Consider the following 23,813-nt stretch of genomic DNA (forward strand, 5'->3'; position numbering starts at 1 on the left):
GTGAATTATGTTGTAAGATATCCCTCAATTCGAATTAGGCTGCTGTTTCCTCATGATTACGTTCATATCTATTATATCTATTATAAACTATGAATTCATAATGATATCTCTAATTCCATTCTAATACCACAGAGCACAATTTAGTCTTGTCCTTTACACACGTGTTACTCCCTTCTGCAACAGAGAGAAATCTGGTTCCCATTATCCGCAATATATTTACTCATTTGCTCAAGCTTAGAATACAAGGAAGATAGTTTCACAATGGCTAATTATCCCTGCAAAAACCGAATGTATCATCTAGAGTTCAATATCTGTTACAGTTTTAAGTAAAATCTACTTATGGTGAAATGCAAAAATCTAATATACGATTCAATGAGTTTTATAAATACATATCTGAGTAACCCAGATATATATTTGGGTTATAGAACATTTCTGCCATCCCTGATGTTTCCTTTATGCCCCTCCACAGTTAATTCCCACCATATTTTTGCACCACAGATTAGTTTTGCTTTTTCTAGAACTTCCTATAAATGGTATCACCAGTATATACTCTTTGATGTCCAGCTTCTATGGTTCAGCATAATGCTGGGGAGATTCATCCACACTCTATTTATCAGTAACTCATTCATTTTTATTGCAGAGCAGTATAATACTCACCAATAAAATTAAAAATATTAAAAACAAATAATTTATGCAAATTATTTTGCATATAATTGTGCATATAATAATGCACACAAGTAATATCACAATTTATTCATTCCTTTAATGATTAAACAGGCACTTTTCAGTTTTTGGCTATTTTGAGTTTCCTCAAAGTTGTACTTCTTTTACTTGCACCATCAGTGTATGAGAGTTCTAGTTGCTCCACATCATTGTCAACATTTATGTGGCCAGTTTCTTTAATTTAGCCATTTTAGTGGTATCTTATTGTGGTTTTTTTGAGCATTTCCCTGATGACCAAGTGTTTTAAGCACTTAGTTTATTGACAATTAATATACCTTTCTCTGGGAAGTATCTGTTCAAGTCTTTTGCCCATTTTTAATAGTTTATTGACAATTAATATATCCTTCTCTGGGAAGTATCTGTTCAAGTCTTTTGCCCATTTTTAATTGGGTTGTTTGTCTTTTTATTATTGATCATTATATGTTCTGGATGTGAGACTCTTTTCAATGTGTTAGCCAGACTCCAAAATAACCCCAATGTTTCTTGCCTCCTTGTGTATTCATGTCCTTGTGTAGACCTAGTCTCTTCCCACACTGAATCAGGGTTGGTCTGTATAACTAATAGAATACAGCAAAAGTGATATTTCTGTTTGCAGGGCTATCTATGAGACCTCTGCTGTACTGAATACAGTTACAGGGACCAGGAGAGGCCAAAAGAAGGTCAAATTGCTGTACATAAGAAAAAGTTGAAGAAGACATCTGGGAGAAAAAATATAGAAGGAAAAGGGACCCTGGAAAGGTGAGCCAAAAAGAAGAAGGAGACATGACCAGAGAGTAATAGAAAGTATCAAAGTTGGGAAAACAGAGAAAAGAAAGCATATGAGCACATATGTGCACACATGTGTTTGAGAGAAAGGACAGAGAATACATGTTTTGCAGTAGCTCTTTAAAAGCAAGAAAGGGACTTCCCTGGTGGTGCAGTGGTTGAGAGTCTGCCTGCCAATGCAGGGGACACAGGTTTGATCCCTGGTCCAGGAGGATCCCACATGCCATGGAGCAGCTAGGCCTGTGCGCCACAGCTACTGAAGCCCCCGTGCCTGGGGCCCATTGCTCCACAACAAGAGAAGCCACTACAATAAGAAGGTCCTACTCGCCACAACTAGAAAGGGCCTGTGCGCAGCGGCGAAGTTCAGTTGGGTCTTCGCACTTGGTGAAGACCCAACACAGCCAAAAATAAATAAATTAATAAATTAATTTTAAAAATAAAAACCAGAAAGAAAGATGTTTAAAGAGGACTTTTAAATTAGCCATGCTTTGTGATGTGCCCTGTGCAATACAGTCTTCTAATTCTTTAGTAAAGGTCTACATTGTTCTTCCATGCTTCAGGAGTTGGGGTGGGGGTAGAAGGAGACAGGGAGAGAAGTTACATTATGTTTTCTGAGGCATCCACTTGTCAAAGAGTAGTTCAGGTACGTTTAGGATTACACAACTATCTATCAATATTAACTCTAAGAATTTATAAGTGTGTTTTCAAGTATCTAAAACTCCAAAGATAACTGTTATAAAATTCATGACATATATTAATCGCAAACACCTAAACTGTCATAAAACCATCATATTTGATCCCTCAAATTATTTAAAGTTAGGAGGAGAATTAAATAAATATGTCAAGATTTGGAAAGAAGTGGGAATTACCAGAAACCAATTTTTAGACTATTTTGTGTTGCATGACAGTTTGTTAACTGATATTCTTAAATCAAAGGCCTGATTCTACCATAAATGATATCCTCAAGTCAAACAGCCAAGGCACAAGGAGAATCTGTGAAAATAGATACATTGGAGTTTAATAATGAATAAATTTTTAAAAGCACCGAAGTACGGTGAAAATGGAAAATCAAGATTCAAAGGAGAGTGGAAGGAAGGTTTTTGGTTCTTTTTCTTATTCCTAAAGTCTTATCAGTGTTTAATTTTGCAAATTGAGAATGTCAAGTAAATCGTTCCTTCACTTAATCTTTTGGATAAAGTTTAATCTTTGACTAAATTTTAAGTCATTTTTGTCCTAAGCAAATACCATTTATATACTTCAGGGGTGATATGGAGTCACAGTGCAAGGAAAACAATCTTCCTTAGCAGATTGGTAGTAATGTTCATTTTCTCTCACTGTCTCAGAGGTGGTTATTTATATTTTTTGTTCCTAATGAACATTTATATTAATATGCATTTTTACTAGTGAAATCTATCACAAGGATTTGTATTTAATTCAATATAAATAATAAATTCAATATAAATAAACATAAGACAAACTAAAAGGAAGAACTCTATATAAAAGTCAAAAGAAATAGAATATATTTCAATTCTATTGTAAGACCATATAATGTGAGATTAAGTAATATATTAACATATCATTCAGTAAAAAAATTTATAGAAACTTACATTAAAGCTCCTGAGGTAAAATTCTAGCAACTACTTCAGTGTATATGCTAAAAATTAAACAGAACTGGGTATTTTAAAAAGAAGCTATAATTGCAGATACCTTACAGAGCATTATACTATTTTATGCATCTTAGGAGCTACATATCAGACATTACTCTAATCACTTGAAACTCTGAAGTTAAGGCTGTGAAAGTGGAATGCAGGTAAACTGCTCACAATAGAATTTCTATTCAATTTACTGACAAATGTTCCTCCTGTTTTGGAGAACAAGACTATGTAAAATATTTCAAAGCAGTGTGCTCACTGACTTAAAATGAAATTTAACTGTTTTACTATTCATTTACATGACCTAGTCTTAGATCTTATATGTTTTAAAACTTAAAACATGGCTACAGACTCAACATCACTAAAACATTCAAATTACTGACCTTAAGTACAGGCAAGTAAATTAATAACCTCATAAGAATCCTGGTATTGATCTCAACTGCAACATATCCTGAATCTTTTAATTTTTTAGATAAGCAGAAAGACTTAAGAGTAAACTTACAGCAGATCAGCAAAGTAACTACTACACTTCTCAGGTAGTCTAAAACCTCAATTGTTTTACCAGGATGGCTTTGTGCTGAAGCATTCACACTCTGGTTTCTGACCAACCACAAAAACTTATAAAACATCTGGCTAAAGTTGCAGGTACCATCAGGAGCCCTGGGACTGGGAATTCCAGACATGATTCCAAGTTGTTAATACTCACAGTGCTCAAACAGTGAATCCTGTTATAATAGGATTGAACAAAATAGGGCCAATAATTTTGTCTTCTAGGACTCGACTGGATAAAGCCAAAGAGAAAAATCATATCTAGGAGTTTAACCTCATTATTTATTCTAGTTAAGATCCACTTTTCAAGTTCTATAGTTTGAAGTAAACTTTTTTCTACCGAGTAGAAGTTGATGCACTATGCCAGCAAAATAGATGCTAACACATCATCTAGAACCTCCAAACATCTCTGGTATATAGAAAATCTGATAAAGAACGCAGCTTTACTATTTAAATTAAGATGTCATCCTTTATGAAACTGAAATAATTGGACTGTTTTAATATTAACATTTCTCTATATTGCTGAAATACATTTCGAAGCCTATCTAAATCCCTCAAGAAGTACTTGTGTTGTATTTCAAAAACATTGATAATAATATGCTTCTCCCAAAAGATGCAATTTCAGCATATAATTTCCAAATTACAAATAGTATTTCTACCTAAGGTTGGGGTGAGGGCAGGGAGAACAGGTGTTAGAAAGAGAAAATTCAGCAATTTCCCCATGCAATTAATGCTCACTCTTCATTATTTAGTTGGTGTACAGATAGATGCCAATGCCTTTTGTAAGATATCAATCTTAAACAATCACACTATTCTCAATCAAACAGAAAATGTTGCACAGTTAAAATATGAGTTATTTTTCTTCCCCCATCCCATACCTGAACTTGCAGAAGATAGAATTTGGGGATATGTCAGATAAAAATTAAACTGAGATGTTTCTAATTTACAGTACTTTATGATTTCTACTTCTGACTCAGAGTTTCCAAACTTTTTAAAGGTATTATTGCATTTGAGGCAACAAACACAAATTACTGTGCAACAAACTGTGGAAGGTGAATGCTTAAGATTCTGGAAACTTCACTCTGCCAGAAAGCCATTCTCTTTTCAGTCCCCATTCTAACCACTTTAGCTCTGAGAAAAACTCCAAACACTTAGAATGCAAATGTTTTCCTATTTCATTAACTAGATGGGTAAAGAGAATATGGATACAAATGAAGATGCTTAAAAAAAACAGTGGCAGAAGATTTGATTAAAGCAATGATAAAAATTCAAAAGTCTACTGGAATAGGATTAACTTCAAAGAAATGATATAACTTTATTGAAATGATTTATTTCAGTCCTCAGTATCTGATGAGGTGTTCTCAAAACCCTAGATGGGAAAAATCATCAACTCTATTAGTTTCTACCACATTATGCCTGCAAACTTGCTTCAAGGCAGCTCTGGGTGGGAGAATCTATATTTTGTCATTATTGATTATCTGCTACCCAAATCTAAGAATTTAATTTTGAATATTGGCCACTCAAGTCAATCAGTGCTGAGAAGAACTGTCCTGAGCTCAGCAGCAGTCTTGGTTTCAGTCACATGGGTTAGAAAAGGCTTCCCTATCACTTCATGGGAAAACAACCTCACATACAAATTTTGAAAAATAAGTCAATATAGTATTTCACCTTCTCCCATTTGGAAAAAGTTATTACAAGAAAAAATGCACCATAAGAACAAAAATAAAAGAGTTTCATTCTGAGGATCACTGTTCACACCCTTGATTTACACTGTTCTAGTAACTATCATCTCCCAGGAAATCCTTTAGAAGAAGAACTTTTCAATCATTTTGAAATCAAACATTTTTAGGTATTCCTTGAATACCACCAACCATTAAAGACATATCAAGAATTTTAAAATTATAGTTTGCACGTTCTATGCCAGGAACTGTGCTAAACACTTGCATTACCTCTTTAAGTTCTCACTGCAATTCTATGAGATAGGTGATACTACTGTCTGCACTTAACAGATGAGAAAACTGAGGGTTAGAGAAGTTAAATAAGAAGCCCAAGGTGACAGTGCTATAAAGTGGCAGGACAGGTCATGGTCTGACTCCAGAACCCATGCATGAACTATTATATGTTGTACTGTATCAAATGCACAGAAATACATCAGGTGTCTATACTGTTTGCAATTTCTAAAATTTAATGCAGATTGAATATTTTTTGAGCAAAACATAGTTTATTATTGTAAAATATTAATCTTGAGGCTTAACTTGTATTAGCTCATTCATCTTTAAGTTGAAAATCTAGTTAATGATGTAGGTGCACATCATATTTTTATGCCCTGATTTGTTCAAATGTATATTTTAATCATTTTCAAAATGAGTATCATTAAAAGAATGTAATGATTCTCTATAATCTTCTTAATTAATAGATGTTACATTGATCTATAATTGGAGAAGCTTTTTATTTATATATAAAACTTCTAAAAAATGCACCATGGCAAAGTCAAATATGCAAACCAAGAACTATCCTCACACTTTCTCTGCAACCAAAGGTCATCAATACATATCAGTTGAGAACCCATTTTTACCAGAACAGAAGAAATAAAATGTTTTGAGTGGTTTTCATAGAAATCTATTTGTGTAACTTTGAAACATGCTAGAGTGTTTGTGCTAAAATAATTTTAAAACGGAAGTTAGTTTGGAACGAAGTCCTCTCATATCAAAGTGAATTTCAAATCTTGTTTCATGATGGAAAAGCTAAACATAAAGGTGTTGGAAATGTAATGGTTAGTCATGTTTATGCTTTCAAATCAACAATGATAAATCAAATGGGTTCACAGATGATCCCAAATTCAAACACAACAGAATCTAAAATAAAAATGTATTTAAAGACATCTTAATAGAAGTCTTAATATTTGGGACAACCAAGTAAACTATACCCTCCTTGGGAGCACTTAACGATTATATTATTGTTTCTCTGTTCAAGATGAAAAATCAAGCACATGGTTTAAATCAACAGACTTTAGTAGTGGTGGAACTCAGAGACTGGAAAGAGACATTATGGATACTCCTCACAGCAATATAATAAGTACTGACACCATTCATAAGCTGCATCTGAAGAACAGCACTCATACTATGCTACCAGAAAAACAAAATGATTCCAGCCTCTCCACAGGCAATAGGAACTTAGCATGCAAAGGACAAATTCCTGTAAGGAAGCAAGCAAGAAAGTCCTCTTGTATAAAGTAACTGCTCATTGACCTTTGGAAGCTTAAACAATTTATACTAGTGTCACCAAAATGAGTGATATTTATAGAACCCAGTATAAACAATTCCTCCACTACCTATTCTAAGAAAAAGAGTTTATTATTTTTTAATATAAAATATAATTACTTTATATATAATATAAAAAGCTTATTAATAAGATATCCTTAAGAATATAATAAAACTTGATTCTGAATCCTTGATCAACAAAGGATACTACCTTCAATAGTCAAAGTTTAAAGAAGACTGATGCTCTTTGTCAACTACAGAGGTTGACTACTCAATGCTGCAGGTTCTGGAGACTTCCAAGTTCTTACCAATTCCTACCTCTCTTCTCTTCTCCTCATTGTCTAGTAAGGACACCTAAGTGAGACAAGTCATTTTAAATCTCTAAGCCTTAAACTACACAATTATCAAAGGAGAGGAAGAATTTTTAGCTGCCTCCTACAAACTGTCCTGCCATAAACAGAGAACTGGAAGTGGCTGTCCTCAATCACAGGTGTTAACACCTCATTTGATTTACACTCCTTAGCACTCTGCATGATGGTTGTGCCACAGCTATTCTAAAACAAAATCTCCAGGATTAGAAACATTGATAATGGGATTATCAATAAATTATTCTGATACAGTAATTTAAATATTTGTTGGTTTGTTTCAGAATGCAATTAAAGGCAAAGGTGGTAAAATAATCTACTGCACCAATAACAGGATGATTGGTTTGGGGGTTTGGTAAGGAGACTACTAAAAATATATACCATTTTAAGAACAAGGAAGCACAAGAAAAATGTATAAAAATAAACAGCACCTTGTGACCTTCATTAATTAAACAATTATTTTAAACCAAAGGATGTTCTAATTAAGCTTAGTTTATATTTTTATTAAGAAATGCAAGAGTAATGTTTTTTAATGAATATATTTTGAATACATTTTAATAGTTTATAAACTATAATTAAGAAGTCTAAGCCTTCAAAGATCAATTTGAAAAGTACTTCTTAGGCGTGTCCTTGAAATTCTCCTTTGTCAGCCTACAATCTATATATTCTTTTTTATGATTTTCTCCATGTATTTGCTGCTTTTCCATTTAAAGTTTTTGATTAGCTCAAAAAAGCAAAATGAAGTCTTTCTAAATGTTCCATCTGTTTCCCCTTAAGTCATTTTATTGAGCAAAGTACAACTAAGCAACTGCTTATCTGTATTTATTATTTAAGAAATTTCAAAAGAAGAAAAAAAACTACTAATTTTTCACTTGAAGTTACTGTTGTCTCACCATCCCTGCTACAGTTCAACTAGGAACATGGCATCCCTACTAAGACTATTTAAATGACCCAAGTAACTGAGTATCCATTATACAATGATTAAAAGTTTCTTGACCTTTGGTGTGACACATAATGTTAAAACTTCCTTTTAAGTTATGCTAGGTACTACATTCTCAAGGACTTGTGCAGTGTTTGAATTGTCATATTAAAGATTTGTTAATTTAAAGTGACAGGAACTGAATCATTCTGAAGGGAGCAGGGAAAGGACATGAACATGCACTGAACCTTTGTCCCTGAAGCGTTACTATGGGTTTTGAAACATTAATTAATTTAAGGCACATGCTGCTGAGTCAGTACCTGCCAGAAATCCTGATCAGAAGATGAGAAAAAGAAAAAAAAAATAACATTGTTTGATTATATGAACAAAAACTCCCAAATCAAATATATTTATATCACAAACTATTATAACATATAAAGGACCAAATGTGATTTGGAATAAAATCACTGAACACCCGAAACAGGAAATGAGGAATACATAAAAATATTTTATATATTATCTGCTAGGTACAGTAAGACAAAACAAAACAAAAACCCAAATAACTCAATTCCTAACCTCGCTGAAATAAAACATACAATTACAGAAAAACTTCACATTACTATAAAAAGAAAACACATGAATAATTACCTATTTCTTAAAGAAAAGGGAAAGCAAACACTTAACTTTTTTCCATGGGTAGTGAAACCATTTCTTTAATTAAGGTTTCCTTTAAGGGTATGTCACTATCATTTCATGATATACTATTTTTTAACTTCATGGCAAATTCATTGCTTTACCACCTATATTTAACACATAGGCAACCAAACTCAGATGAGTTTAGAGGATTAATAACTACTCTAAGGAAGAGTTCAGAATGACTACTTAGAAACAGGTCTCTTGCAAAATTATGTTGCACTAAATAAAGTACTATTCATGTTAGTAACAAAAAGCCAGCCATCATGAAGGCTGGCACTGTTGAAGCAGTTTAAGTTAGCTAATTCAGCTGGGTACCACTCCAAAGTACCTTCATATACCAAATGGTTTTAAAGATTTTTTTTCAACAAATAAACTTCACTGGCTGTGAAATAAAATTTGACCTGAACTTATCATACTTCTCAAACCAACCTTAGTAGCATGATAAAAGTTCTTGATTGAAAAATATATGCTATCGACAATTTACAAGCCCAAGGCTAGGACTGATGTGACAGAGACCCAAAGGATTTTACAGTACTGTGATGAGATGAATCACTGTGAACACAGAACACCTCAGATATGAGAAATCAAACCAGAGGTCTCTCTTCAGTTCATAGACTAGCCATTTAATCCCGGCCAATTGCTCATTACAGAGATAGCACAAGGAGATTTTTATAGCTGATTTAACTGGAAAGGAAAGAACAACGGAGAGAGCAATTATGAAGAGCACATGCTTTTCTATAGCATTTCATACAAACCGAGAAAGAAGATAACATACATGATAGCAGCTAACTCCTTTCATAAATTGAGTAAAGGGCTGAAAGTCATGCAAAATAGCTATAATTTGTAGAGCCAGATACTTTGCTTATTGTCCTGATTTTATAGTTACAGAAGATAATTGACACTCAGACGTTAAGTGGTCTCTTGCCCAAGGTTATCCATCAAGTATGTGGCAGTGTCCATATCTGAATACAGGATTGTCTATATCCAAAACCACATTCTCTCATCCTGTGCTATTACACACTAACAAGTACAGCAATCCATAATTTTGTATTTTTCACATTCGTTGCAGAATACTTACATCTACTAACTGTTTACATGTAGCTTGTCAAATACTTAGATGCTCAAATTGGAAATCCCTTGTAAAATATTTCAGACACCAAAACCAGATTTTCTGAGGACTGCAGTGTGTTAAAGAGAACTAAAATTGTTAATTTGTAAGAAGAGAGAAAAATGAGAAAATGGTTTTAAAATAATTTAAAGAACTTTGGATGGGAAAGAAGGAAGACAAAAAAATCTGAGACTAAAAATAAAACAGGAAATTACAACAGGTGTCAAAGGATTTTCTGAAATGCTGAATCTGTACTTGATTTCATTTTGGTAATGTAATTACATTTTAAACTTTTGCTTGTCTAAAAACTATAATGAGTAGCTCTATTCAAATTATTCTACATTTAACACACAACCGATCAGTATTTGAAAGAGTAAATAGTTTAGTTTGTAACAGAAATACTATTTTCTCTGCTATCTTGACTACAATGAGCCAGGATCCAGTTCTCGAAATACAGATGACACTTTTCACCTTAAGAGTGATGCCTTCGATTTAAAAAAAAAAAAGAAAAAACGACAGCATTTTCAAAATGCAAGTGGTGTTCATGGCATATGAGAAAACAATGGTGCAAATAACAGTGAAGTTGAAATTCTAATTTCTAAATTCAGGCATTATAATTTGTATATCTCTTGTTTTCTTCCTTTAAAATGAAACACTATGTGGTTTCTCAGGTTAATATTGGCTTCTAGCTGTACTTCATCAAAGCAGAAAAAATTAACTTCAATACTCTTACCAAAAACAACGTGAAATAGCAAGTTCTTTCTCGCACAAATAGCATTAAGTTAGTAAAATAAAAGAAATATTTGATGAGAAATTTCTATTTACAAATAGATCATACAGACAAATAGCTTAGCTATATGAAAGATGATATAGCATAGTCCTTAAGATGGTGAACTCTAGAGCCAGACTACCAATTTGGAATCTTGGCTCCACCACTTACTAACTGTATGATCTTAGGTCAAAAAAAAAAAAAAAAAGTTACTTAACTTTTATATACTTTAGTATCTTATTTGTAAAATAATGAAAATAGTAAGCTATCTAAAAGAGTGGCTGTGTGGCTTAGAGTAATTATGTATAAACACTTAGAACACTGTTTGGCATATTATAAACACTCAAAAAACTTCAACTATGCTTCTTTTTCATATTATTATGATTAGTAGTAGTAATAGTTCCCTCAAGAGACAAATAGTCAAGCATTTTTCATTTAGATTTTACTTTCAACTGGAAAAATAAACCACTGACAACCAATGAGTGGATATGTTAATGGGGTTTTTTAAAAGGGCTCAATTATCACCCCTAAAATAATATATAATTATGAAAATATTTGTGGAGAACTTCAGCACTCGAAGAACTGAAATACTTTATCCTCTTAGAATCTGTTACACTTTTTAGGGCAAATGGAAACATGGATCAAAAAGACATGGAGGGATGGCGGAAGAGTAAGACGCGGAGATCACGTTCCTCCCCACAGATACACCAGAAATACATCTACGCGTGGAACAACTCCTACAGAACACCTACTGAACGCTGGCAGAAGACCTCAGACCTCCCAAAAGGCAAGAAACTCCCCACGTACCTGGGTAGGGCAAAAGAAAAAACTAAACAGAGACAAAAGGATAGGGACGGGTCCTGCACCAGCGGGAGAGAGCTGTGAAGGAGGAAAAGTGTCCACACACTAGGAAGCCCCTTCGCGGGTGGAGACTTCGGGAGGCGGAGTGGGGGAGCTTGGGAGCCGCGGAGGAGAGCACAGCAACAGGGGTGCGGAGGGCAAAGCGGACAGATTCCAGCGCAGAGGATCGGGCCGACCGGCACTCACCAGCCGAGAGGCTTGTCTGCTCGCCCGCCGGGGCGGGCGGGACTGGGAGCTGAGGCTCTGGCTTTTGTCGGAGCGCCGGGAGAGGACTGAGGTTGGCGGCGTGAACACAGCCTGCAGGGCGTTAGTGCACCGCGGCTGGCCGGGAGAGAGTCCGGGGAGAAGTCTGGAACTGCCGAAGAGGCAAGAGACTTTTACGTCCCTCTTTGTTTCCTGGTGCGCGAGGAGAGGGGATTAAGAACGCTGCTTGAGAGAGCTCCAGGGACGGGCGCGAGCCGCGGCTAAAAGTGCGGAGCCCAGAGACAGACATGAGACGCTAGGGCCGCTGCTGCCGCCACCGGGAGGCCTGTGTGCGAACACAGGTCACTAGCCACACGCCCTTCCGGGGAGCCTGTGCAGCCCGCCACTGCCAGGGTCCCGGGATCCAGGGACAACTCCCCCGGGAGAACGCACAGGCGCGCCTCAGGCTGCAACGTCTCGCCGGCCTCTGCCGCCGCAGGCCCGCCCCACACTCCGTGCCCCTCCCTACCCCCGGGCCTGAGTGACTCAGAGCCTCCGAATCAGCGGCTCCTTTAACCCCGTCCTGTCTGAGCAAAGAACAGACGCCCTCCGGCGACCTACACGCAGAGGCGGGGCCAAATCCAAAGCTGAGCCCCTGGGAGCTGTGAGAACAAAGACGAGAAAGGGAAATCTCTCCCAGCAGCCTCAGAAGTAGCGGATTAAAGCTCCACAATCAACTTGATGTACCCTGCATCTGTGGAATACCTGAATAGACAACCAATCATCCCAAATTAAGGAGCCCTGTGGATGAAAGGCTCTTGGTGCTGCAGCCAGGAGTCAGTGCTGTGCCTCTGAGGTGGGAGAGCCAACTTCAGGACACTGATCCACAAGAGACCTCCCAGCTGCACATAATATCAAACAGCAAAAATTTCCGAGAGATCTCCATCTCAACGCCAGCACCCAGCTTCACTCAACGACCAGCAAGCTACAGTGCTGGACATCCTATGCCAAACAACTAGCAAGACAGGAACACAACCCCACCCATTAGCAGAGAGGCGGCCCAAAATCATAATAAGTCTACAGACACCCCAAAACACACCACCAGACGTGGACCTGCCCACCAGAAAGACAAGATCTAGCCTCATCCACCAGAACACAGGCACTAGTACCCTCCACCAGGAAGCCTACACAACCCACTGAACCAACCTTAGCCACTGGGGACAGACACAAAAAACAACAGGGACTACGAACCTTCAGCCTGCAAAAAAGGAGACCCCAAACACAGTAAGATAAGCAAAATGAAAAGACAGAAAAACACACCGCAGATGAAGGAGCAAGATAAAAACCCATCAGACCTAACAAATGAAGAGGAAATAGGCAGTCTACCTGAAAAAGAATTCAGAATAATGATAGTAAGGTTGATCCGAAATCTTGGAGATAGAATGGACAATAGAATGGACAAAATGCAAGAATCAGTTAACAAGGACCTAGAAGAACTAAAGATGAAACAAGCAACGATGAACAACACAATAAATGAAATTAAAAGTACTCTAGATGGGATCAATAGCAGAATAACTGAGGCAGAAGAACGGATAAGTGACCTGGAAGATAAAATAGTGGAAATAACTACTGCAGAGCAGAATAAAGAAAAAAGAATGAAAAGAACTGAGGACAGTCTCAGAGACCTCTGGGACATTAAACGTACCAACATTCGAATTATAGGGGTTCCAGAAGAAGAAGAGAAAAAGAAAGGGACTGAGAAAATATTTGAAGAGATTATAGTTGAAAACTTCCCTAATATGGGAAAGGAAATAGTTAATCAAGTCCAGGAAGCACAGAGAGTCCCATACAGGATAAATCCAAGGAGAAATACGCCAAGACACATATTAATCAAACTGTCAAAAATTAAATACAAAGAAAACATATTAAAAGCAGCAAGGGAAAAACAACAAATAACACACAAGGGAATCCCCATAAGGTTAACAGCTGATCTTTCAGCAGAAACTCTGCAAGCCAGAAGGGAGTGGCAGGACATATTGAAAGTGTTGAAGGAGAAAAACCTGCAACCAAGATTACTCTACCCAGCAAGGATCTCATTCAGATTTGATGGAGAAATTAAAACCTTTAGAGACAAGCAAAAGCTGAGAGAGTTCAGCACCACCAAACCAGCTCTACAACAACTGCTAAAGGAACTTCTCTAGGCAAGAAACACAAAAGAAGGAAAAGACCTACAATAACAAAACTGGTCGTGGAACCCTCAACTCTAAGCCCCCAGGTCTATATAATTATAGAGATAGAAAGGAAGGCATAATCTTTGGAATCTTGGCCTGTAGGATGTACTTGCTTGAGGTGAAAGACTTTTTGCTCCCCATGAAGTCAAGTGAAGGGACCCTGAGAGACTCCCTTGTGGAGACTGGGGATGCTTGCAAGGAGGGGATGTGGGGCATTTTGTACCAGCAGACATTCCACTCCCCTGTGGTACTGATGGAGTGGATTGGACTTGGAGGGCTTGACATGTCCTCTGGAGTTTGAGGCAATGAAGATATACAGCCTGGTGCCTACTTTGAGTCTAGAAATTTTGACAGGCAGGAGGCTTAATGGAGTAGCCCATGCTAGCAGGGAAACATGCATGGCAGTAAAGTGCCAAGGGAAGAAAAGAACCTTTTTCTAGCCCATTCATTGAGGGCTTTGGAAGGTACAGAAGGCTCCACGGGAGGAAGCATAAAGCTTAGGGGAGGGGAAGGGACACACTGGCTGATCCGCTTGGGGCTCCCAGTGTTTACTCCTAATCCCCAGCTTCTGTCTGGCCAGCAGCAGATGGAATCCTCTGTGGGCTGCTCAGCCAAGATGCTCCATTGTTTTAGGATAAGGTGGGGTCCAAAATAAAATGCTGGTACAGAGCATATCTTTGCAAGGAGCAAAGGGTTGGCATTTCTAGGGGAGGAAGAGTTTCCCGATGGTAAGAGCTATCTTTTTCATCATAAATCTTTTCTTAATCTCAGGGAGAGATTCAATGGCTAAAGTGGATGTGGAAAGAAGGTAAGATGTACCTAAGGTAGTCAGTCATTTGAGATGTGAGTACAAAGCTATGGTGAGCAATTCATTTGTTCTCATGTTTAAGTCTGGGCTGCTTGGTGAGCTGCCTGAATTTAACAAATGACAAATCCCACTTCTGGCTCTGGTTGTTATGAACATATTCAGTAATACACATAAGGTGACTTATTCCAAAATTTGTGTTAGCAAGGAAATTTGAAATTACCCAAATCTATTGGTGAAATTAGTGACTATTTAAGTTTGTCATCAGGTGGTTGGTTTCCTCATGCTTACTAATTTTTTTTCTGATTTGAAAAGTAGTACTTGTTATTGAATAAGATTTGGAAAATAATAAAACTTATAAATGATAAAAAAAAAAAAAAGACATGGAGCAAAAATAAAAAAATTCTGCCTATACATTCATATTTATCAATAGAAAGACCTGAATAAATACATCAATTCACCAAGAATTTAGAATTGACTGGTTTCAAGTCTCTGGAAACCAAAAGAAAGAGTGAGAGAGATGTGCCCAATTAACAATGCAGAATTCATAAGAACATCAATCCTGCTATAAAAATTTGAGCAAAATTAAAGCAATTCAAATAAATGTGAAGATTCACCAAACTCTATCCTATAAGAATTTCAGCAACACCTCCCCAATTTACCTTTGTTTGATCTACAATACAATTTACTCTTAGAAGACAGGAAATCCCTCACATAACTTACTATACATGTCAAGGAGTAATAGTAATACTAGACCTTATTCCAGACTCATATTTTATCTGTGATATGAAGTAAATAATCACAACTCAAATAAAGCATTAAAAGTATTACATTACAGGAAAAAAAAAATGTGTCCACACTCCCCTTGGGGAACCACGACTTTCCCTTAAAGGGAATGGAATTTTAAACTTCATTTACCAATATTTTTAAAAGAACTTTTACCTAGTAAGCAATTAAAAGCATTTTGTTATATTAAAGCTTTGCTTTTTAACTACAGCTCCATCTTTTTTTCTGCATATCTTTTCTATTATAAACACTGTAATTGGTATTTCCTTTTCTAGACTTTGACCATACTTTTATTTCTTTCGCCTCAATGTGGCCATTTCATCTTAATTTGATTTAAATTGTTTTCCTGTTCCATGTAAACAAACATTCTTGTAAGTATCATAAAGGAGATGGGAGTAAAACACATGTTAATTCTTTCTCCCAAATTAGGAGAGATCCTAAGAGGACTGTAATTACAAATAATGAAAAAATTCATTCCAGAGGCAGGACTTCTGAAATGTTCAGGGAGAGGTTAGGGAAAAAGGCAACTTCATAGAAAGGAAAGAATAAAAAAATCTATTTTCCAAAAAAAGAAATACATGGTGGAATGATAATGATAGACAATTAGTTTCAATGGGCAATTCACTGTTACTTAAAAGAAGAGTATGAACTTTAAAGTTTTTAGAAGAGAGAAGAGGACTACATCAAAGCTCTGGAATACTGGTATTCTTTGCTTAGAAACAATTTTACCCAGACCATGCAGTTTTCTACTGTAACTTAAAAAAAAAAAGGTAGGGTTTGAGATGGAGAAAGTTGTCTATTATAGGCGATAGGAACAGAAAATACAAACCATAATTTCTATATTTGGTATGCTGAGGAAAAAAAGGAGAAGTAAGAGAAACAGGATAATGAAGGGTATAAACCACTTAAGATAAACCACACCAATACAGGACAGCAATTAACTGATTAAATGAACAAATATTTGACGATTATGTAAAATACAGGCTCCACTTAGAAATGGTGCTTTGTTTTATAGACCAATTATTGGATGATAAAGAATTAAACTCAGGAAAAAATATAGTTTTCATTAAAGAAATAATCCAAAATTCATGAAATAACTGCATTAACAAATCATAAGGAGAACGCATGGACAATGTAGGGAGAGAGTGCATTCCTAAAAAATCTGTGATATATTACTCTAAAACAAAAGCCAGACCATATTTTGTATTATCATCTATATACTAGTGCTAACACTCTATTTATAATAATTTTCAAATATCCTCTAATAGAAAATCTGAACTCTTTCAAGCTTTGAAGTTTTTAAACTTTTAAACATAGTCTGAATATTTTTACAAATATCATTTAACTATAAAATATATTCTTAAAACCAAAGGTCACTGACTATAGCTTCTTTATATTGAAATACGCCTGTGTTAGTAGATGGTAGATAGTGAAATGCATAAATGATGCAAGTGCCAATAACAAGGTACTGCAAGACTCTTCTACAAAGGAAATTGCTAAGCATCCTTAAAGGATTAGCATACATTAACATAAGGCAGTGATAAGCTCTGGAAAAAGATCTTCCCCCAAATTCAACAGCTGCTTAATCAAATTCAGTTTCACAGACTATCAGTTGAAACAGGAATGTTTCATTTACTTCTTGAGAATTTTCTAGTCAAAAAAAATAGGAGAAAAGATGACAAGTATCAAAGTAAGAAATAACTGTTCAATTATTTGTCAATATCAGTTGGGCCATTCTTTTCTACTTTGTATTTGGAGTTTGTATGAAATTCAAGTACAAATGAGAAAACACCCCAGGAAGATGATACTACTTCTACATTTGTTCTTGCTTTCAATGACAAAAGCATTAAAGTGCAATTCAACTAGAAGGCAATAAAATAAGCTAGTGTTTCTTACTGGTCAAATGATGGACTTAATTAAATGGTGTGCCTAATGTTAAAACAATGGGGGAATAAGAGGATGAGAATAAATATTTCTCTAAGCAATTTATAACTAGTTCATCTTCCAAGTTGAAAAAAAAGAGAGCGAGAGAGAAAGAAAATTATCCATTAAAAAAATCAAAGTAAGTTTGAAAGGAAATTCCTCGAGGGTGTTAACTTTCTACTAATTTCTAATCATCATGCATGAAATTTACTATAATTGCCATGTACATCTGTTTTTTCAACAGGATATTATCTTAGGAGTTATATACTCTGGAAACTGCTACTCAAGAATTGAGATTTTCTGATTGGGAAAACAAAAGAGTCATGAAGATCCAAAGGAAAATAAGATCGACAGTTGAATAAGCATTGATTCTTATAATTATCGAGTGAAGAACTTGATGCATGGCAAAAATCCCTGGAAAAACTACTAAACTGATTAAACACTGAATGAAATTTGTACTCTTCATTATATAAGATTTAAGAACAGTATAGAAACTACTTTCTTAGACTTCATATGAAATAAAACGCAATTCATAAAGATATAAACTAGAGGTGAACTAAGTTTAAGAATCCTATTTAGGAAACATAACCTTCACTCCAAAACAAAACCTTAATAATATATTTGATAGAAATTAATACAGGACTTAAATGAAGAACCTGGCAAAGGAATTAAACATGCATATTACAACATGGATGAAAGGGAAATCTGTGCACTCTGCTAGGGGAACAAGCTATCTGGCTCAGGGTCACTGGCTCAGTTTTATACCTCCTTATATAAGTATCCCATTCCTCTATTTGCTTTCAGAACCCGTTCCCCTGGATGAAGTCAACTTTCATATGCCTGACTTTCATGTAGGTCATACTTTCAAAGATTATACACTAATATCCTTAAATCTTGCCTTTCCTACTCTGATTTCAGAATTTTATGCTTCAGTGCATAAACACTTGCAACTATAATCTGCTAAGATTGCCTTCCAAACATAGAAGCACTGCCATTTCTGTTTCCATAGCAAGATGGGTACACAAATACTTTAATGTTTTACTGCATTTTACTCTTGCTATTTCATAAAAATGAGTGGAAATCAAAAAAAATGCAAATGGCACAAATGATAAGAAATGTAGAGCTCATAAATTTAATACAATTGAAACAAACGTGGAGCTCATCAGTCATGCCAAAAGTTGCAAATTTTTAGGATCAAGTGGACAGGTACTGGCCAAAACAGGAAAAAATTAAAAGCACATATGAAACATGAATTACCATTAGGACTTTTATATTCGGGAGCTCTCTAGGAATGGAAATTCCCCTTTTAACATGTAAAGTTGCTGTTTAACTTGCACATATTCAACTTCTTTACACGTTTCCAGGTTTATGAGAGAGGACTGAATTCTCATGCTACTCTGGATTCCTTCAGTAGCCAAAAAAAAAAAAAGTGATCTGTAAAATTGATTTTGCAATAAGATATTAGTGGCATAATGAGTCATACCTCCAAGAAATATGTGATTAACTGATTTTTTTCCAAGTCATCAAACATTTATTGATTACCTCTTATGTGCCAGGCATGCTCTGGACTCTGAGTGACATAAAGACAGATAAGACAGGGACCTAACCTGCCAAAGACTCTGAAATCAGACTCTGACATCAATGTCTGCAGCAACCCCTCACATGGATAAGGTATTTTATCATACATAAAGCAGAGACACCAAGGATCAGAGAGAAGATTGGTCTGCCCCAAAGCAGAGCCAGGACTCTAAACCTGGGTCTCCTAACATCTAAATTCCCTTTCTTTTTGTTCATGCTTTCTTTTAGAATATGTGACTTTAAAAAGAGGATACCCACAGATGGAGGCACGGTGCCACCTGAATAGAAAAGGTAATTTTTAGGCTGGAAGCCTTGGCTGAGATCTCGCAGCTCTTAAGGCAGCCATTCATTCCTTCTACTTGTGCAAAAGACCTTAGCACTTATATCTTCACCTTACCAGTACATGTAGTTTTACATAAGGATGCAGGATTGACACATTCCTGCAAGATCAGTTTCTACTAACCCTGACTTCTACCCACCTAGACCCTTGTTTGTAATCCTGCCTTTTCCAGCCACTTCATCATTTTCCTTCTGATTTCCTTCTCTTTAAGCTTTGTAGAGCCATCCCTGACTCACTCTTCTTCCTTCTGCGCTTTCTTCCTCCTCTTTAAAATTGACCTTTTACTTTTCTTTCTGACCCTGTGTAATATTTTCTTTTTCTTTTTGGAGAATTCAGTCTGAAAGGGGTAAACATGTTTAACTGACTGTTTTGAGATAATAAAATTAAAAGTTTTATTTTCTATACTAAATGATTTATTATATGATTTATTCAGGCATAAAATAAAGAACTGAAAGTAAGTATAATGCAAATTTATATGCAATTTGGGGTGCTCTTCATAATTGTTATAAAGCTGTAAGGACTTCTGTAATTTTCTAATTAGGATTATTGCTATATACTATCAAAGCCTAAGGAAGGTCAAATCAGATAGGTGTTTTTATAAGAAATGTAAATGTAATATTGGGGGGCTTGTTAACCTTTATAATGGCTATTGAATTAAAATTCAAATGTCAACATACACTGAATTAGCCCTTAATATATACAGCGGGTAACCCATCAGTATTACCCTATACGGAAAAACACAGAAGAGCCTTCTGCTTGATTTTTTTCTGTAGAAGCATCTGAAGGCACTTACAGGCCTCCCAATCTAAACAACTAACTTTTTTGATAAGACAAACAGGTATTCAGAAATTTCTCACAAATAATTCTAGAGGAACTTAAAAATCTTCTTAGTAAACAACAGGATATATACGTTGTATCATAGTTCACTCACCTTTCCATCAAAGCGTTTTATTGTATATTGATCCAGACCCAAGTCTGTAAAAGAGAAAAAAACAATACTTAGTCACTGATTATAACTCAGGTAAAACATATGAAATGACAGCTCTCAGTTTTGTTTCCAATCATTCAATTAAATGTACTAGATGGTTTAGCCACAACATTATTCAAAGTCCATAGAAATGAAAATTTTGTCTCACAAAGTGTCAGTGCTAAAAGATACCAACCTTTTATTTTATATATGAGAATATGAAGCTCTGAGATAAAGAGGGTAAAAGTTCATGAGCAAACCTATTCAACAGTAGAGCCAAACTAGAACCCTGGACTCTTCCCAAGGTGATGCTCTTTTCCATTACATCAAAATGATATATATTACCTCTAAACAAGGTGAGGGATATTAGTTTAATCTGAATGCATAATAATTTTTTGTATAAAGTTAAAGAGAGAAGACTTTAATATCAGAAGACATTTTGCAACACACCTAAACAGATAAATAGACCATCTCAATATTACTTTTTAAAGGTGGGTTAAGGGATTTCCCTGGTGATCCAGCGGCTAAGACTCCATGCCCCCAATGCAGGGGGAAAGGGTTTGATCCCTAGTCAGGGAACTAGATCCCACATTCCACAACTAAAGATCCTGCATGCTGCAAGTAAAGATCCCACATGCCGCAATGAAGATCCTGCGTGCTACAACTAAGACCTGGCACAGCCAGATAAATAATAAATTAATTAAATAAATAAATAATAAATAAATAAAAAATAAAGGTGGGTTAAATAATAAATTTAACCTTGGGAATCCCTAGCATTGTGAAATCCTAAGCACTATGAAAGATAAAAGCAAGTATATTAAGTGCTCCTGAGGGCTGGGATTTTCTGTCTTTGCTGACTGCTTTATCCCAGTACTTGGAACAGTGGTTGATCAATAAATACCTAAAAAAAAATTGAATGAGTAAGATACAATCCCTGCCTTGAAGAGTCACAATTTACTAAGAAAGACATATACATATAGTAATATTACAAGGAAGGATACAATGAGTTCAATAAGAGGGTGGTGTGGGAGTTTTTAAAGTGGAGAAATCAGTTCCCAATTACACTTATTTTTCTTGCATAATTACTCAGTTCTTTTCTTTCAGTTCTCATTTTATTCATGCCAGTTCAGACCCTTACCTCATTATGCCCAGAGTACTACAAAGATAGGATTATCACTGCTCCCAAAGGAAGCTTTTTGCATTTCTGCTTCCACACATTTGGTTACACACGCTCCTTATCTAAAATATGCTTCACCTTCTAGAAGCCTGCCCTGAACAAAATGAACCACTGACTGAAAAAGAAAGAGGTAAGTCAGCAAAAAGGAAAATTTAAAAACAAATCTAATTTGAAACCTCACAGATACTCAAAAAGATACCAGTCATAAAGGCAGAACATGCTTCTATGATAAGAGGACAGAAAACAAGAAAGAGTTGTAGACAATTAAAACTATGATTGCCTATCTCCCCCCTATTTCTTAATATACTGTCAAAAGATTAGGAAAAGGTTATCTCAGGATCACTGCCAAAAAGACAACAGGATGGAAAACAGAAGAGAGAATTATAGAGCAACAGAGACTCAATACAAGATCTTATGTCATACAAGACCTTTTCTCATTCAGAAATAGGTAAGAAATAATCCAAAAAGTATTACCAGAAAATTTCTCAGAGCTGAAGAGTGACACAAATTAAAAGAACTTATTTAAGCAAAATGAACAAAACCTACTTGTAATCCAGTTGTATGCTTGTAAAATTTTAGAATACCAAGAAAAAGAAAATCCTCAGAATTCCCAGAAAAAACCTTCCTAGTCCTTTAAAAAGGAATGAGAATTAGTCTAGGATCAGATATCTCATGAGTAAAACCTGGTACATCAACTAAGGGAAATATATGCTTACTAATTAGAGCAACACTGTCCAACAGAAATATAATGTGAGCAATAAATGTAAGCCACGTGTATAATTAAACATTTTCTAGGGGCTTCCCTGGTGGCACAGTTGTTGAGAATCTGCCTGACAATGCAGGGGACACGGGTTTGATCCCTGGTCCGGGAAGATCCCACATGCCACGGAGCAACTAAGTCTGTGCGCCACAACTACTGAGCCTGCGAAGCCACAACTACTGAGCCCACATGCCACAACTACTGAAGCCCACATGCCTAGAGCCCATGCTCCACAATGAGAAGCCACCACAATGAGAAGCCCGTTCACTGCAACGAAGAGTAGCCCCCGCTTGGCGCAACTAGAGAAAGCCCACGCTCAGCAATGAAGACCTAACACAGCCAAAAATAAATAAATAAAGTAAATAAATTTATTAAAAAAAAATTCTAACAGCCACCTTTAAGAAAGCAAATAGAATGTATAACTGATTCACTTTGTTATAAAGCAGAAACTGACACATGATTGTAAAGCAATTATACTTTAATAAAAATGTTAAAAAGAAAGCAAATAGAAACAGGTAAAATTAACTTTAATAATATATTTTATTTAAATGAATATATCCAAAATAGCATCATTTCAACATGTAATCAATAAAAAACTTACTGAAATATTTCATATTACTTTTTACAATAAGTTTTCAAAATCTGGTGTCTATTTTACAATTATAGCACATCTCAGTTCAGACTAGCTACATTACAAGTTATTATCGTAATATCCAAAAGAACTCAAAAGTTAAAAAATATTAAAGTGATTGCTTCTGTGACATAACTGGGAGGGTGGAGAAATTGGAACAGATCTGTGTTTTTCATTAAGTGCTCTTCACTATAGTTTGGAAAATATTTTACCATGTGCATCTGCCAAATAAAGGAGGGGCATGTAAGGACAGCCTGGCATGTAGTGAGAATTCCTTCATTTAAAAGCAAATACAGGGACTTCCCTGGTGGTTCAGTGGTTAAGACGCCATGCACCCAATGCAGGAGGCCAAGGTTCGATTCTTGGTTGGGGAACTAAGATACCACATACCGCAACTAAGCCTGTGCGCTGCAACTACTGAGCTCGTGTACTCTAGAGCCCGCGTGCCACAAGGAAGACCCAGAGCAGCCTAAATAAATAAATAGAAGCAAATACAGACATAAAGTAGGCCAAGAGATTCATAATTTCAAGTTGGAAGAAATGATTATTTCATCTTATTACATTTAGATTTCTTTACCTGTCAAATGAAGCAGATGGTTGGATTAGATCAATTCTTAACATTGGTTGGGGATGGAGTGTGGAAAGTGTGGATGGATTAAAGAATTCATGCTATCCTTACTCACTACTCCTCTTGAGATTCTAATAGGCCAAATTATTGGGGGAGGGAGAGTATGGAGAAAGAAAGGAAAAAACACAGCATGTGTA

General features: G+C 35.8%; 1 protein-coding gene across 3 annotated transcripts in view; it reads right to left on the reverse strand.

Moving 5' to 3' along the window:
• The window catches only part of MICU1 (mitochondrial calcium uptake 1), a 205,996-nt gene that overhangs the window by 111,599 nt on the left and 70,584 nt on the right, over positions 1-23,813 (reverse strand). For all 3 annotated transcript variants that reach the window (XM_082673275.1, XM_082673274.1, XM_082673276.1), the window contains one exon: positions 20,445-20,488. In XM_082673275.1, coding sequence (XP_082529401.1) covers positions 20,445-20,452 — 8 coding nt within the window. In that variant the 5' untranslated portion in view covers positions 20,453-20,488. Of the gene's footprint in view, positions 1-20,444; positions 20,489-23,813 lie in introns of those variants that run through there.

The sequence above is a fragment of the Grampus griseus genome (assembly GCF_964374135.1).
Source record: "Grampus griseus genome assembly, chromosome: 16".
NCBI classification, from domain to species: Eukaryota; Metazoa; Chordata; class Mammalia; order Artiodactyla; family Delphinidae; genus Grampus; species Grampus griseus.